Source organism: Mauremys mutica, chromosome 9 (assembly GCF_020497125.1).
Source record: "Mauremys mutica isolate MM-2020 ecotype Southern chromosome 9, ASM2049712v1, whole genome shotgun sequence".
Taxonomy (NCBI): Eukaryota; Metazoa; Chordata; order Testudines; family Geoemydidae; genus Mauremys; species Mauremys mutica.
In genome coordinates this window covers 73,676,541-73,693,717 of record NC_059080.1, presented here as the reverse complement: position 1 = coordinate 73,693,717, position 17,177 = coordinate 73,676,541, and the positions used below count along the sequence as shown (strand labels likewise).

Genomic DNA, 17,177 nt, shown 5'->3' with positions numbered 1-17,177 from the left:
GGCTGCAGCGACCACCGCCATGCACTTGGTGAAGACCCTCGGTGCTGTAGAGAGGCCGAAGGGGAGCACCATGAACTGGTAGTGCTGGTGATTGACGACAAAACGAAGGTAGCGTCGATGAGGAGGGTAAATGGCGATATGGAAGTACACGTCCTTCATATCGAGGGCGGCATACCAGTCGCCCGGATCCAGGGAGGGGATAATGGTCCCCAGGGTCACCATGCGGAACTTGAGCTTCACCAGGAATCTGTTGAGCTCTCGGAGGTCTAGGATTGGACACAGAACTCCCTTCGCCTTGGGGATTAGGAAATAGCGGGAGTAAAAACCCCTGCCCCTCATGCCTTCTGGCACCTCCCCTATGGCACCCAAACTCAACAGAGTCTCGACCTCTTGCAAGAGGAATTGCTCGTGAGAAGGGTCCCTGAAGAGGGACGGATAGAGTGGGTGGGTGGGAGGGAGGAGGCGAAACAAACTGGAGGTGGTAACCCGTTTCCACCGTGCGAAGTACCCAGCTGTCGGATGTTATCTGGGACCAAGCCGGGAAAAAATGGGAGAGATGGTTGGAAAAAAATGGGGAAGGATCCAGTAACTAAACTGATGGGCCGTCCTCGGGCGTCCCATCAAATGTTCTGCTTCGACCCCGGAGCAGGTTTCGGGGGCGGTTGGGGTTGGTTCCCCTGGTTGCCCGACTGTCTGCGCCGATTCACCCTGCCACAGCGCCTGGTGTCAGGTCGCGGCCTGGGTTGATTGTAGGGGCGGTACGGCTGGGGCCGGAAGGACCTCCGTTGGGTTACCGGGGTGTGCATGCCCAAGGAGCGCATCGTAATGCGATTGTCCTTGAGGCTCTGCAGTCTTGGGTCCGTCTTTTCCAAGAAGAGACCTTGACCGTCGAAAGGCAGATCCTGAATTGTCTGTTGTAATTCAGGCGGGAGAGTCAAGGCTTGGAGCCACGAAATGCGCCTCATAGTTACACCGGAGGCCAAGGTCCTGGCCGCCGAATCCAAGGAGGCCTGGAGGGCCGATCTGGACGCTTTCTTACCCTCCTCCAAGAGGGCCGTGAACTCTGGACGGGAGTCCTGGGGCACAAGCTCGGTGAACTTAGCTAGAGACACCAATGTATTAAAGGTGTATCTACTCAAAAGTGCCTGCTGATTGGCCACCCTCAACTGAAGGCCGCCGGCCGAGTAGACCTTGTGGCCTAAAAGGTCCATGCGCCTCGCCTCTTTTGACTTAGGCGCCGGCGCCTGCTGGCCATGCCGTTCACGCTCGTTGACTGACTGGACTACCAACAAGCAGGGAGCAGGGTGAGTGTATAAATACTCATAGCCCTTTGACGGGACCATGTACTTCCTTTCCATTCCCCGAGCAGTCGGAGGGATGGAGGCCGGTGACTGCCATATGGTATCTGCATTGCGCTGAATAGTGCGGATAAACGGCAGGGCCACCCGAAGGGGTGCATCCGGCGTTAATATGTCCACGACTGGGTCCTCATCTTCCGCCACCTCCTCAACCGGCAGGTTCATATACTGGGCTATCCGCCTCAACAAGTCCTGATGTGCCCGAAGGTCAATAGGAGGAGGACCCGAGGACGACGTTCCTGCAACTGCCTCATCAGGAGAGGAGGAGGACAGGCCTGGTACCAGAGGGTCCTGTGGAGGCTCAGAGAGCGGCTGCGGCGCCTCTACAGCGAGAGGAGGCTCAGGATCCTTGGACGCCAGTGGCACCTCTTCCACGTCCGTGGGAGGAGGCCTGCTAACAGTGGCTTCCGGAGCTCGATGGTCGGAGGGCCTGGTGCGTTGAGTCGCCAATGGGGCCCTTGCGCCTCGTGGTACGCCCACAGAGTCCAGAAAGCCCATTGAGGAAGGCCTTGGTCCTGGCCTTGAGGCTCAGTCTGCTGGTAAGCAGCACTGTCAGCATGGGAGGAAACGGATGGTTGTCTCGAAGGCCAAGGTGGTGCCGAGAGGCTGTGCGACAGTGCCGCCGATCCTGCCGTTCTATCCCTGGACGGTACCGGGGAGCGGCGCCGGTCTTGACAGTGCCAGGAGCGAGATCGGGACCATCTACCGTGCCGGTGCCGGGAGGTCGACCGGGATCTCGAGTCTCGATGGTGAGAACGGCTGCGGGATGAGCGGTACCGAGAGCCGGATCGGTGCCAATATCGCCTGTCCGGTGACCGGGATCAGGAGCGTCTCCGCGAGTACGACCAGTACCGCGATGGAGAGCGGTACCGGGACTGCGAGCGGTGCCAAGATCAAGACCGGCATGAGCGGGAACATCTCCGAGACCGAGATCTGGAGTGACGTTTGTCCTGCTGATCGGGGAAGGGGGCCTCATTCTGGCCGGCTGGCCCACTGATTTAATAACCCGCACCGGCGGCGCCGGGGGTTGAGGTTGCGGTGGCTCCACCAGCGCAATCAGCTCTCTTGCCATTGAGAAGGTCTCTGGAGAGCGAGCTCGACCGCGGTGTGCACCGGGGAGCAAGGTGAAACCAGACTCGACGGTTCTTGAGGTGCCGGAGTCAACTGTGCAACACTAGGAGCTTGCGGCGGCGGTGGTGCCGGCGCCAGTGCCGAAGGTCAGCTTGCAGGCCTAGACATACAGTCCTTTTTGGACGAGGCCAGTGCTGCCTTGCGTTTCCCCGAAGGGGAAAGGTGCCGGAGAGCCGGTGCCAGCTGCTGTCTTCGCTGGACGTCGGTACCGGATCGAGCTGGTGCCGAAGGCACGCTCCTCACCAAAGCTGACTGCAGGGCGGTCAGTGCCGGCGCCGCAGGACTAAGTGCCGATTCCATTAGGAGCTGCTTCAATTTCCCCGTAACTATGTACTAACTAGAACTAAAAGTTAATAAACAAATCCAACTATACTAAAAAAATGAACTATATACAACAACTAGATAGAGAAACAAGCGAGAAGCTAGGGTTGTGGAGGACAGCAGTGCCGCACTCCACTGTTCCAACGACAGTCACGGGCGGTAAGAAGGAACTGAGGAGCGGACGGGTCGGCAGGGGTATATATCTGGCGCTATAGCGGCGCCACTCCAGGGGGGCGCCCAGCCGACCCACCGAGTGTTGCTAGGGTAAAAGTCTTCCAACGAGCATGCACGCGGCGCGCGCACACCTAACTGGAATGCATGTGAGCAATCACTCGAAGAAGAATACCTTTTTGCCCACTAACGGAGAGCCTGCTGGTTTTCCCCCTCTCTGCTTGCATCCAAACAATTTTGTTCAAATGTTCCAAAAATAATTGAATGTAAAGCAGTGTCTAAACCCTGAAAATGTTTACCCTAAGTTTAAAAAAAAGATATAAACACCTGAAACAGGAGTTTCGAACTGAAATATTTTTACTACCTAAATTACAGAGGTGAGTATCAAGTCCACTATAATAAGGTCAGACAAAAAAGTTCTATTCAATTACATCACTTAAAGACAGACAACTAAATATTGATACATTTTATAAGTGCTTGAACACAAATACTAGAAGTCTAAATACAAAGATGGATGAACTTGAATGCTTGGTATTAAATGAGGATATTGATATAATAGGTATCATAGAAATCTGGTGGAATGATTACAACCAATGGGACATGGTAATACCAAAATATAACATAAACAGGAATGACAAAGTAGGTCGCATTGGTGGGGGAGGGCATTATATGTGAAAGAAAGTATAGAGTCAAATTTAGTAAAAAACTGGAATTAATCTAACTGTAACACAGAATCTCTATGGACAGAAATTCAATGCTTGACTAATAAGAGTGCAGCAATAGGAATATACTACGAACCGCTGAGCTGGTGGTGACAGTGACTGTGAAATACTCAGGCAGAGAGGCTACAAATAGGGCCCTGCAAAACTGCAGATATCCACGGATCATTTTTGCAGATAACGAATCAGATGCAGATACAATCACACAGGACTTACTGATGGAGCCTGGCCCATCCAGCTTGCGCAGCCTGTGGGGCCAGCAGCCAGTCCAGCCACTTCCTGTCCAGCAGCTCGGGCCCGTCGGGCAGCGTCAGTGTCCCCACCATGGCCTGACCCAGCAGCACTGGACGCGCTCCCAGTCTCATGCCCGGCAGCTCCTGGACAGCAGGGCTTGTCCCTGACCACAAGGACTGGAGCAAACAGGGCCCCAGCACCCCCACCCCTCCACCCTATTGTGATGCAACATGCACTACTGCTGCCCTTGCTCATAAGCCCCCGGGAGCAGCACACAATGTGATGTCCATTCCCTCCTCTGCATCACCCCTTCTTCTCGATACCCCACCCCCATGCTGTCCCTTACCCCCAGTCCCCACCCTCACGCTGTCTCTTCCCTGCTAGACCCTGCCCCCACTCCCTCCTTCTCCTCCCCCCTCCCGGTCACTAGCCCTTGTGGGATGGCTTGCTGGTGCAGATGTGGATACAGGGGGGAAGGGATAGCTCAGTGGTTTGAGCATTGGCCTGCTAAACCCAGGGTTGTGAGGTCAACCCTTGAGGGGGCCCACTTAGGGATCTGGGGCAAAATCAGTACTTGGTCCTGCTAGTGAAGGCAGGGGGCTGGACTCAATGACATTTCAGGGTCCCTTCCAGTTCTATGAGATAGGTATATCTCCATTTTTATTTTTATTTTTTTTATTTGGGGGTGGGTAGGTCAGTGGTTTGAGCATTGGCCTGCTAAACCCAGGGTTGTGAGTTCAATCCTTGAGGGGGCCATTTAGGGACCTGGGGTGAAAATCTATCTGGGGATTGGTCCTGCTTTGAGCAGGGGGTTGGACTAGATGATCTCCTGAGATCCCTTCCAACCCTGATATTCTAGGATTTTATGAAAAGACAGCTAGCAGATTGCAGGTCAAATCATGGGTTGATCCTAGTGGATCATTTTTGTATCTGCACAGGGCTCTAGCTACAAAAACAGAAAACTCAATAATAATGGGGGTTTTAACTATCCCTATACTGACTGGGTACATGTCACCTCAGAATGGGATGCAGAGATAAAATTTCTAGACACCATTAGTGACTGCTTCTTGGAGCAGCTAATCAAGGAACCCACAAGGAGGAGGCCATTCCTGATTTAGTCCTAAATGGGGCACAGGATCTGGTCCAAGAGGTGTATAATGCCACCCCAGTAGCATTTAACTCCAAAAAGGAAAACTACACAAAAAGGAGAGAGCTAGTTAAAAGGAAATTAAAAGGAAAAGTCACAAGTGTGAAATGCCTGGTAGCTGTATGAAAACTATTTAAAAACATAATTATAGAGGCTCAAACTATATATTTTTCACCCCAAGGGGTTTCCGGTGAACTGGGGTGGGCTGTGTATTATCCTGTAGTGACTTGAGATAATGAGCAGACAGGCAGGCATAGATGTCCTGCTTCAGTTTCAGAACTTCCCAGATCCTAGGTACTTGTGCAGTGGCATCAGGCAGTGGTTCTGCAGCCAACCCCCACTCGCGCAGACAGGCCAAACGCCCGCCTCTATATATACGTAAGTAAGTAAGAGGACCAAAATAATGCCACCTTCACTAACCAACAGAGTAAAAGAGGCGGTTACAAGCAAAAAGGAATCCTTTAAAAATTGGAGGTCAAATCCTACTGAGGAAAATAGAAAGGAACATAAACTCTGGCAAGTAAAGTGTAAAATATAATTAGGCAGGCCAAGAACAATTTGAAGGACAACTAGCAAAAGACAAAAAAAAATTGCTGTTAGGCTTCCTGCTTTTGAGGTACTTACAAAATCTGACAATCCAGCAGTGGGGTCACTGTAAAAAAGGAGCACTTAAGGAAGACAAGGCAGTTGTGAAGAAGCTAAATGAATTCTCTGCGACAGTCTTCACTGTACCAGATGTGAGGAAATTCCAACACCTGAGCCATTTTTTTAGGGGACAAATCTGAGAAACTGACCCAGACTGAGGTGTCAATAGATTACGTTTTGGAACAAACTGATTAAACAAACAGTAATAAATCACCAGGACCATATGGTATTCATCCAAGAATTCTGAAGGAACTCAAATATGAAATTGCAGAAATATTAACTACGGTACGTAACCTATCGCTTAAATCAGCTTTCGCTGCAGAGAACTGGAGGGTAGCTAATGCGATGCCAATTTTTAAGAGAGGCTCTGTAGACAATCCTGACAATTACAGGCAGTTAAGCCTAACTTCAGTACCAGGCAAATTGGTTGAAACTATAGTAAAAGAACAGAATTATCAGGCACATACATGAACACAATATGTTGGGAAAGAGTCGAATGGCTTTTGTAAAGGGAAATCATCCCTCGCTAGTCTATTAGAATTCTTTGAGGGGTTCAACAAACATGTTGTCAAGGGGGGATCCAGTGGATATTGTGTATTTTGACTTTCAGAAAGCCTTTGACAAGATCCCTCACAAAAGGCTCTTAAGCAACGTAAAGAGTCATGGGATAAGACGGAAGGTCTTCTCATGGATCAGTAACTGGTTAAAGATAGGAAACAAAGGGCAGAAATAAATGGTCAGTTTTCAAAATGGAAAGTAATAAATAGTGGGGGTCCCTCAAGAATCTGTACTGGGACCAGTGCCATTAAGCATATTCCTAAATTATATGAAAAAAGGAGTAAACAAATATATGGCAAAGTTTGCAGATGATACTAAATTAGTCAAGTCCAAAATTGACTGCACATGAAATTCAATGTTGATAAGCATGAGGCATCATCCCAACTATAAAAAAAGTTATGGGATCTAAAATAGCTGTTACCACTCAAGAAAGAGATCTTGGAGTCATTGGTGGATAGTTCTCTGAAAACATCCACTCAATGTGCAGCAGCATTTAAAAAAGCAAACAGAATGTTGGGAATCATTAAGAAAGAGATAGATAATAAGACAGAAAATAGCATATTGCCTCTATATAAATCAATGGTACTCCCATATCTTGAATACTGAGTTCAGATGTGGTCACCCCATCTCAAAAAAAGATATATTGGAATTGGAAAAGGTTCAGAAAAGGGCAACAAAAATGATTAGGGATATGGAATGGCTGCCATATGAGGAGAGATTAATAAAACTTGGACTTTTCAGTTTGGAAAAGAAACGACTAAAGGGGGATATGATTGAGGTCTATAAAACCATAACTAGTGTGGAGAAAGTAAATAAGGAAGTGTTATTTACTCTCTCATAACACAAGAACTAGGGGTCACCAAACGAAATTAATAGACAGCAGGTTTAAAAGAAACAAAAGAAAGTATTTTTTCACACAACACACAATCAACCTGTGGAACTCCTCGCCAGAGGATGTTGTGAAGGACAAGACTATAACAGGGTTCAAAGAAGAACTAGATACGTTCATGGAGGATAGGTCCATCAATGGCTATTAGGCAGGGAAGGTGTCCCTAGCCTCTTTTGCCAAAAGCTGGGAATGGGTGACAAGGAATGGATCACTTGATGATTACCTATGCTGTTCATTCCCTCTAGGGCATCTGGCATTGGCCACTGTCTGAAGACTAGATATTGGGCTAGATGGACCTTTGGTCTGACCAGCATGGCCGTTCTTATATTCTAATTTATTATTTTTTTAATTTAAATGCCCGAATATAGTCGGATTACAAGAGTCATATCACTTCCACAGTACTACATGAAAAACCATTTTAAAATGCACACTGAGAGCATTATTTTCAAAATACTTCACAAACCTTAATTTGGGAACATAGCCAACTAAGTTCCCAGCAAGCTGCACAGCCGTGCAGCAGCCTATTTAGCACCACGCAGGCGCTCAGGGAACCTGTCCACAGACCTGCCACAGCCAGGGGAGGGGTACCCCTCCCCCAGCCCCAACTCTGCTACAGTACAGTCCAGGCCAGTCTCAAGGGCGGCCACAGCAGCCCGGACCCAGCTGCATATGGGTCAACCGGATCTGCTGGGGTGACATGGCCGGATTGGACCCATGTCCTGCTGGGGCCAGAGGAGGAGCACCCATCCTGCAGCCCCAACCCCAGAGCTGTCGCAGCGGGGAGAAGTGCCTCTCCCCACCCCCAGGTGCTGCTGCTACAGGAGAGAGACCTTTCTCCCCACCATAGCCCCATAGCACCCCAACCCCTCATCCACAGCCCCACCCCAGAGCCCTCACCCCATGCACCCCAATCCTCTGCCCCAGCCCTGAGCCCCTCATTCCCAGCCCCACCCCAGAGCCCACACCCCCAGAGCCCTCACACTCCTGCACCCCAACCCTCTCCCCCAGCCCTGAGCCCCCTCCCACATTTCCAACCCCTCGGCCCCACCCCCACCACATCAATTTTGTTATGTGCACCAACATGAAGGTGACATGTCACACAATGTTGTATCTGCCCATATTATAAGGGTTATCTTGAAATTTTAAAGGGCTACAAATTTATACTCATATATAAACTTTAACTCAGTAGAAACTAATAGTTTAAATTCCAATGCTCAAAAGGGAAATCTTCCCATTCACTAAGAGCAAGTGCATTTTTCAAGGCCCACTACTGTCTTCACCCCACCTCTTAACATACCTGTCTACAATAAGTTTATATCAAAATAAGCATACATTTCTGGAAATTAAGTTTTATACCTAAGAATATTTGCTATTTCACTATTTAAATCCATATTACTTGTAGACCTGAATAAAGAATTAGAAGTCATTTCTTCTGAAGCACATGACATTTGAATTTATTACTATACTGCTACTGCTAAACAGGCGCAGCTGGTAGTCAACCCATCACTGCTGGAAAGCAGAGGAAGAAAGAGAAGGACACATTTCTTTTATATTTTTCCACCTGCCAAAGAGCGAGTACCTGCCCCTCTTATTCCTGCTTACACGTTTAGGTAGCAACACAATGAAAACTAAAATACCACCTGAAAGTTAACACCACTGCCCCTTCAAATCCTATGGACAGCAACCACACTGGAACTCAGCACATTTTTGTAGATTTTACTTCACTGTTCCTGGCACATAGTAACCCACCAGAGAAAGCTGCCCACTCATAAGTAGGTGAGTGCTATTTCCCAGTTTTTATTAATACACCGCTTCACTTAAACCAATGCAATGTGCACACTTCCTTGCACTGTTAAAGTGATGAAAATGTCAATTTTTGACTTCAAGTTACAAGGAATCCACTGTTTACTCTAATGTCCCATGCCCATTGCTGCAGAGGAAGGCAAAATATTGATTCAGGTCAACACTTTAATGTACCTCTTCCTAATTACCCTTAAATACAAGAACAGTTTTCAACACTTCCATCCCCTAAATCCTCATATATAAAGTTCAGCTTGAGAGTATATTTTCCCTTCCCAGACTTTGGGTCCGCTTCCTGGTTGAAGTCAGTGGCTGGGGAAATAAGCCTCTCTGACCATACTTGGAATAAATCAATGGAAAAAAACATCCCAGTGATGGGGGACATTTATATATTTAATACCTTTATACACCCCTACCCCGATATAACGCGACCCAATGTAACACGAATTTGGATATAACGCGGTAAAGCAGCGCTCCGGGGGGGCGGGGCTGTGTGCTCCAGCAGGTCAAAGCAAGTTCGATATAACGTAGTTACACCTATAACGCGGTAAGATTTTTTGGCTTCCAAGGACAGCGTTATATCGGAGTAGAGGTGTATAGTGCATTTCCCCTGAGCAGGATAAGTTATCCCCATTTTGGTGAAAGGAAAAATTGAGTAAGAGGTTAAATAATTTACGTATTGAGTAGCAATGGAAACAGAATCCTGGCTCTCCAAGTCCCATATCCTATTTCTGAACCATGAGCCTTCCACTTGGGAAGACTGAATAGCCAATTGCAAGGAAGAAGAACTACATACTGTTTATGGCTGGCCACTCCAAAGCTTTGTCTACAATAGCACTTTTATCAGCAAAACTTTTGTTGGTCACAGGTGTGAAAAAAAACCACACCGCAGACCAATGTAAGTTTCACCAACAAAAGCGCTGGTGTGGACAGCTCTATGTCGGCGGGAGACACTCTCACGCTGACACAGCTACTGCCGCTCATTAGGAGTGCTTTAATCTCCCACCATCATAGAGCAGCTACACAGGAGACCTTACAGTGGTGCAGCTGCAGCAATATAGCTGTGCCACTGTAAGGTCCACAGTGTAGACATAACTTAATACCTGCAGTGGGATTAAGTGGAAGAGAATTTATGGCTTCACTATCCCTAGAATCGTTGCCAGGTGCTGGAGAGCACCCAACCATTGGAGTAGACTATAGTCTTTACTGATTCCTCACTTTTGTGGGAGATTCAGGCAATAAACGGTTCTCCCATTTCTGGGTATTACTCTTAAGCATCCACCCTGATCAAATGCAGATTTCCTGTGTGGCTTTAAACAAGCCAGCCAGTGACTACCATATAGCTTTGACTCGAGCCTCTCAATCCTCAACAGTGTTAATTATGGACAATAAAGTTGACTCACTGTCGGAAAACAAATGTTTTCAACCAGAAGTGAGAAGCAGGAGATGGAAACAGAAAAGTCAATCCCAAAGTAACTACAGATTTCTAATCCACAATTGGGAAACAATCCCAAAACAGGTTTTAATATTTCTGAAGTAGGAAATGGGAATACCTATGAATCAAGTGAAGCACATGCACGTGTCTGCAGGATTGGGGCCTTTGATTATTATAACAACCTCTTCCTCATTTCCACCCACTACCACAAAAAAATAAACTCCAAACATTTCTAGACTTTTGAGTCAAGAGGCTACAGTTCATAGGCCCCAATGCTACAACTGCAACGGGACTCCATGGGGACACAGGATCTGTGCAAATGCTGCTGCAGGATTGTAGGAAATATTGGCTTATTCCAGTATTATAGGAAATAATGTCAGCCATGAGAATTGGGAACACAGAGAAAATGCATTCCATGAGGCTGCAAAGTTGTCAAGCCTAGCAGTCTGAGCACACGACTAGGAATCAGATACTAGAAAATTTTGATTTGCCATGTAATTGTGGATATTTCTCTGTCTGTTTCTCCAGTCACTGGTCACATCTACACTAGTAAGTTTACAGCTGTATGGATGCAGCCCTAAGATTGCTCACGTAGCTACTCTATGCCAAAGGGAGAGAGAGCTCTCTGGTTGACATAAGACCACCTCAGTGAGTGGCTAGCTATGACAGCAGGAGATGCTCCCCCACCAATATAGTGCTGTGCACACTATCATTTATGCTGGCAAAACTTATGTCCCTCATGGGGTGTTTCTTTCATGTCCCTGAGCAACATAAGTTTTATTGACATAAACGGTAATGTAAACATGGCCTAAGAATACCTGAGTTGCCCCCCACCCTAACAGAGACGTTATAACAAATAATTTAGGCATAAAACAGAGTAAAAGGAAAATGTTTTCAATCTGGAAGTGAAATTGACAACAAACCTGTTCATCACCAGAGCAGGAAGCTTTAAAAATAAGGCCTTCAAACAAGGCCCTGTAAAGCTACTGAGATTGTGAGTGTTTCAATGAAACAAAAACGTGGCAAAATGAGTAAGAAGAACTATTTTAACACGAATCCAGGTAACGGGGGGCATCGATCCCACCCCCCAAAAGTGCAGCGTTGGGAGGGGGCAAACCCAGAGGAGCAAGGCTGCAGATGCACCCCGCTCTGCCCCACACACCCCCCGCCCGGGGAGAACGTGGTGCCAGCAGTGGGTGCCGGAGGGGGCCCCGCGGGCTGATGGTGCAGGGTGGGGGGCACATCCCGCAGGCCTTAGAAACCCCCCCTCCCATACTGCCTAGGCAGTAGGAGAAGCCCTGGACCCCGACCTCCCTGCTGCCCCATCTGCCCCAGCCCTTTCCCGCCGCCCCGCTGCCCCATCCGTCCAGCCCGCCGCCAGCAGCCCGCAGCAACGCCGCGGAGGGGGGGACGGAGCAGGCCGCACGGCCTGCGCACCTGGGCCCGCGCGTCCCGCGCGCCCTGGCTCCCCCGCCCCCGGGGATAGATGCCGCCACCCTCCCTGCCCCGAGCGGGCCCCGGGCAGCGGCGCCGCTGGCAGGGCCCGCGGGGCGGCCTCACCTTCGCACTGGTTTTCTGCGACCCGCCTGGCGTTTTGTCCGCCATCTTGCTTCTCTCCCTGGCTCAGCGCTGGCGGCAAAGAATCGAGCACCGATTGAAGAGGGAAGGGGACTGGCCGCGCTGAGGGGGGGGGGAAGTGCGGCGAATCGATGGCCGAACTAGCGATGCGGGCGGCGGGCCTGGCTCGCCTGATGAGCGCGCGGCAGGGAGCGTGCGACGCGCGCTGCCAGCCCCGCCGCGAGTCGCTGGCTCCGTCTGTATAAACGCACTGCAGCGTGCTGCGTTTGTGTCGGGGGACTGACTCTCCCATCATCACGTACACAAGTTTTACCCCGGTGTAACTCCATTGATTGCGCTGGAGTCACGCCAGGTTAACACTGGTGTAAGAGAGTGCTGAATAAGGCCCCAGAAGTGAAGTGTGCTGGTAGGGGTGTAACAAAGGGGAGGATTAGGCAGAGTAGTGGCACTGGCCACTGAAGACCGGATACTTGGCTAGGTGGACCATTGGGCTGATGACCAGTACAATCATTCTTATGTTTTTATGTTCTCTCTGGTACTTTGATCAAATGATAATTCCCTTCCTGATCCTGCTCTCAGTTTTGGGAGCTGTTCTCTTTATGCAGTTCCCATGCCACCAGATGTGCACTATTTCCTGCAGCTGGGACTTTGCTTCTCATTCTGCCTGTAGCATGAGTGTTGCTGTGAGGCAAAGACAGAAGATCACCAGTCAGTGAGAGAGTGCTGTAGGAATGGCTATTTCTCGCAGGCCCTTGCAATGGGTAGGATAATGAGGCAAGCTTGGAGCTCAGAACTTGGTAAGCAAAATGCCCCTTAATATTTAGGGAAGAAAGCTGGGGAAAGGATATAGAGAAGAGGAAAAATGGATGGTGGCATTGTTAGGTAAAAAGCAAGTCCTACTCACCTCTCCAGCACCCGAGTTTGTGCGGAGTTGGTATAGGACTCAGAAATCTGTCAGAGACCAGACAACAATTCGTTGATCAACGGGCTCACACCATCCTTAGCTTAAAAGCAGAGCTTCGGAGTAAGTGTGGCAAGTTTATTAGGGGTGAGCATCAATGTTTATACACAGAAGTAAACAAAGTGATTAACAGATCATAATGGTCATGCATAATCAATCAAGATTCTACGGGATAAAACAGGTTAAAATGCAAATTGGAGAAGACAAAGGAGGAGATGGCTACTTATGGCTACCTATTGGGAGGGGAAGGGTCATGAGTAGTTCGCAGGTCAAAACTTTTGATTAAAAGTTTCAGACAGAGACATGTAGTCTGAGTTAAGTTTCAGTGCATAAAGAGTTCAGACTCAACATTCCTCCATTTGTAGCTTTGGGATAACTATTTACCAAAGCTACACCCTATTTTAAGGAGCCAAAGGTTGCTTGGCAATTTCAGCCTGGGCCAACTTGAAGAGAGTAAGGCCTTTGGCTGAAGTAGAAAAAGAATAAACTGACCCACATGAGTTTATGAGGGAGGGGACACATTGAATACAGCAACACAGTATTATAAGGATTACTATGGCCCCAACAACACCCACCAAGAGTTTTTTAACCCACCCAAATCCAGGCAGCCAATTCCATAAGGCTCCCCACCAATCATAAGGTGGCTGGCCAGAGGAGTAGTTCTTAGCCATTTCCCTTAGATGTTTGGTACGTTGAAAAGTGTCAGGGTAGGTGTTGTTTACAAAAACACAGCATTTTTCATAAGCAGAAAATAAAATAAAAAGGCATAATAAAAAACATACAGTTGTCAGAATAAAAGGTCCTCTCATTTTTTTGAGTCAATTTAAGTCTGATGTCTGAAAGAGGTAAGCTGGTCCACTGGTTAGAGGCAGTATCCTCAGTGGTGGCAAGAGCTGCTGGTTCGTCACTGTGGTCCACTACGGCTGGCTTGACGTGGGAGTGGTGGATCCAGGATTTGCGTCCTTCCAGGAACACTGCAGTCTGGGTTGTGAAAAGAACCTGGTGGGGTCCAGTAAACCTCGGCTGGAGGGCGTCGCCACGAACGAACTTTTTGGCCCAGACGAAGTCCCCTGGTTGGAACGGGTGGATCGCTTTCCAAAGGGTACGGAGGCGAGCCTGTAGGGAGAGAAACTGGCACGCGGTCATATTATGATCCCCTCCCAATAGTGAAACATCAGCACGTGGTAGCGCCACGCCTTTGAAAGGGGGGTGTCCATAGAGCAGTTCAAAGGGGGATAATCCCAATACACGGGTTGGGCGAGTACGAAGGTGAAACAGGACCAAGGGAAGTACCTGAGGCCAGTTTAACCCTGTTTCCTGACAGTATTTAGCCAATGTAAGCTTAAGCTCCCTATTGTCAGAGGGCAAACCAAAACAAGAAGGTGCTTTTTCCCAAAAGCCTTTGGCATATGTGCAAAGTCAATTTGAAGATGTTGAAATGGAGCAGCAGGCGGAGGTTTTTTACCCTTAATTTTGTTAAGAGGCGGAGCAGGTTCATTACGCTGACATGTGCTGCATGCTTTCACTATTGACAGGCAGTAGGGTTGAATGCCTGGAGCATACCAAAAGCGAGCGATGGTGTCCACAAGGGCGTGCGTGCCGTAGTGACCCCCCTTATCATGGTGCCAGCGAACTGCCACGGGGTATGTGGAGCGAGGGAGGCAGGCTCGGCCATCCGGCATAAGCCAGGTCCCTTTGACCAGAGTGGCTCCGAGGCTTTCCCCCGACTGTAGTTCAGCAGCGGGTACCAGTACAGGGTAAAAGCATACTTGCTATCAGTAAAAATGGTAACGGTCTTACCAGCGGCCAACTGGCAAGCTCGGGCCAGGGCATAGAGTTCGGCGGCTTGGGCTCCCCAGTTGCCTGGCAGTGAGGCGGCCTCTTGAATGTCCCATTCAGAGGTGACTGCATAACCGGTGAAACGCTTGCCATCAACATAGAAGGAGCTTCCGTCCGAGAAGAGGATGCAATCAGGGTTGTCCAGTGGCACGTCAAACAGGTTGTTTTTTATTTGTAAGATGCTATGAACTACTTTCACACAGTTGTGCTGATCCTGGAGGACTGGCAGGTCAGGAAGCAAGGTAGCTGGATTAAGGGGCCCACACCTTTTAAAAATTAGGTTAGTGTCTTCTAGGAGTTTGGCCTCTAGCTGCTGCTGACGATGGGCCGAAAAGACTTGGGTCGTGCCCCTACGCAGAAGGGCTGACAAGGCATGAGAGGTCCAGACCGTGGTAAAATGACCCAGGGTCAGGCTCTTTGCCTTTGTGATCAGCAGGGCAGCTGCTGCCAGAGTCCGGGTGCAGGATGGGGTTCCCTGAGCGACAGGGTCGATCTGCATCGATGCGGAGGGCGGCTTCTTCGCGGTTACCTAGTAGGATGTCATCTACGTATAGGACTAACGTGGATCCCTGCGGACTGGTGAAGCCTTCCAAGTCGTGGCGTAGGCATTGGCTGAAAATCGTGGGGCTGTCTCTGTAGCCTTGAGGAAGTCGTTGCCAGACATAACTTTGTCCCTCCCAGGTGAAACCAAAGAGATATTGAGAGTCTGGGTGCACAGGAATGCTGAAAAAGGCTGATTTTAAGTCAATAACAGTGAACCACTCAGCATCCCAGGGGATTTGGCTGATGATAGTAGCTGGATCAGGAACTACTGCATGAAGAGGGACCACATAGTTATTAATAACCCGTAGATCCTGTACAAAGCGCCAACGAATAGGGTCTCCGTCCTTTTTAGGAGGCTTTTTGACAGGCAGTATAGGGGTATTACAGGGAGTGCGCTGAGGGCGGACTAGCTTTTGTGCAATGAATCCCTCGACAATGGGGCGGATGCCTTTCCGGGCTTCCAGCGACAGGGGGTATTGGGGGACTGACGGGGGGGCTAAGGAGGGCTTCACTTGAATCCTTACTGGCTCTGCCGAAAGGAGCAGGCCAACATCAGTGTCAGAAATTCCCCAGAGGGTTAAAGGCAAGTCAGTGAGGTCAGGGGAGAGAGGGGGGGGGTTTCCCAATTACCCTGAGCTGGGGCCGAATCTCCTAACACTGTCATCAATAATCCTACCCCTTCAGGAGTACAGGTTAAAGTAGCCTCAAGCTTACAGAGTAAATCCCGGCCCATCAAAGGGATCGGACAAGCTGGGGAAAAAAGAAAACGGTGAGAAAAAACATTTATCAGCATAAATAACATTTAGAGGCAAAGTGAGTCCCAGAGACTGTGGGTTGCCTTCCACCCCAGTTGCAGTTTTAACCTCAGAGGATAGCCAGGGAGAGGGGGCATGATTTAAAAGAGAGAAAGTAGCTCCAGTATCAATGAGGAAAGAGACAGGCAGTCCTTGGACTGAAAGGGTTAGACGAGGCTCTTTGCTGGGAGGGGAGAAAGTGAGGAAAGAGCCGGCTAAAGACATTAAGGAAATAAGACCATCACATTGTTTGCCTTCGCCCCCGGGGTACCGTCATTGAGAAGGCTGAGTTTGCTGCTGCTGCTGCTGTTGCCCGTAGTTGATCCAGGCCTGAGGAACGGGCTGGGCTGGTGGTGCAGCGGTGTATTCGTCCCTGGTGTAAGTATCTGCGGATGCGACCGGACCCTCTGGGCGTCCCCAGGGGCATTCACGTTTAAAGTGACCGGGCTGTCCGCACTGAAAACAATTTCCTGATGGCTGGGGTTGCCAGGACCCTCTTCCCCGAGCACCCTGAAATTCCCTGCCACGGCCACGGCTTCTGCCTCGAATACCACCGCGAAAAGCTAAAGCCATCAACTTATATTCTTCCTTTTTCTCTTTCTTTTTACTACTTTCCCTTTCTTTCTCCCATGCAAAACTCCTTCCAAGGTGTGCCCCTCCAATTCCTCCTTATCCCTCTGCAGAGATTCCAATTTGGAGTCCTGCAGATTCCCCTCTGCGCTCTGGAGAGAGTCCCCTTGCGGAGGAATAGGGGCAGGTGCAGTGGGGACCAACTGACGAGTTAAAACACGCCGTGGTTTACACCCTTCATCGAAATAACATGGAGGGGGTTCACTCCCGGAAGAATACCTGACTGCCATAATTTTTAAAGATTTCCACAGCTCTGCTGCTGTGTCCCAACAAAACCAGTAACATAACTGTCCCGGATGGTCTTTTTCGATCTGGCTCCTTACTCCTCTTAAGGCAGCCTGTTCGAAAGAGCCATACGAAGGCCACCTCATCTCCGGGTCGGCCAATACCGCGGTATACCCAGTCCAATTCCTTACACACAGTG

At 49.3% G+C, this 17,177-nt stretch overlaps 1 protein-coding gene across 7 annotated transcripts in view; it reads right to left on the bottom strand.

The window, feature by feature from the left end:
• The window catches only part of LOC123377364 (U2 snRNP associated SURP domain containing), a 67,126-nt gene extending 55,025 nt beyond the window's left edge, over window positions 1-12,101 (bottom strand). For 2 of the 7 annotated variants that reach the window (XM_045030192.1, XM_045030193.1), the window contains exon 1: window positions 11,969-12,101. In XM_045030192.1, the coding sequence (XP_044886127.1) occupies window positions 11,969-12,013 (45 nt within the window). In that variant the 5' untranslated portion in view covers window positions 12,014-12,101. Of the gene's footprint in view, window positions 1-3,916; window positions 3,950-11,968 lie in introns of those variants that run through there. The other 5 variants (XM_045030188.1, XM_045030190.1, XM_045030191.1 and 2 more) reach the window with 3 other exon arrangements.
• Window positions 12,102-17,177: the final 5,076 nt, after the last annotated feature.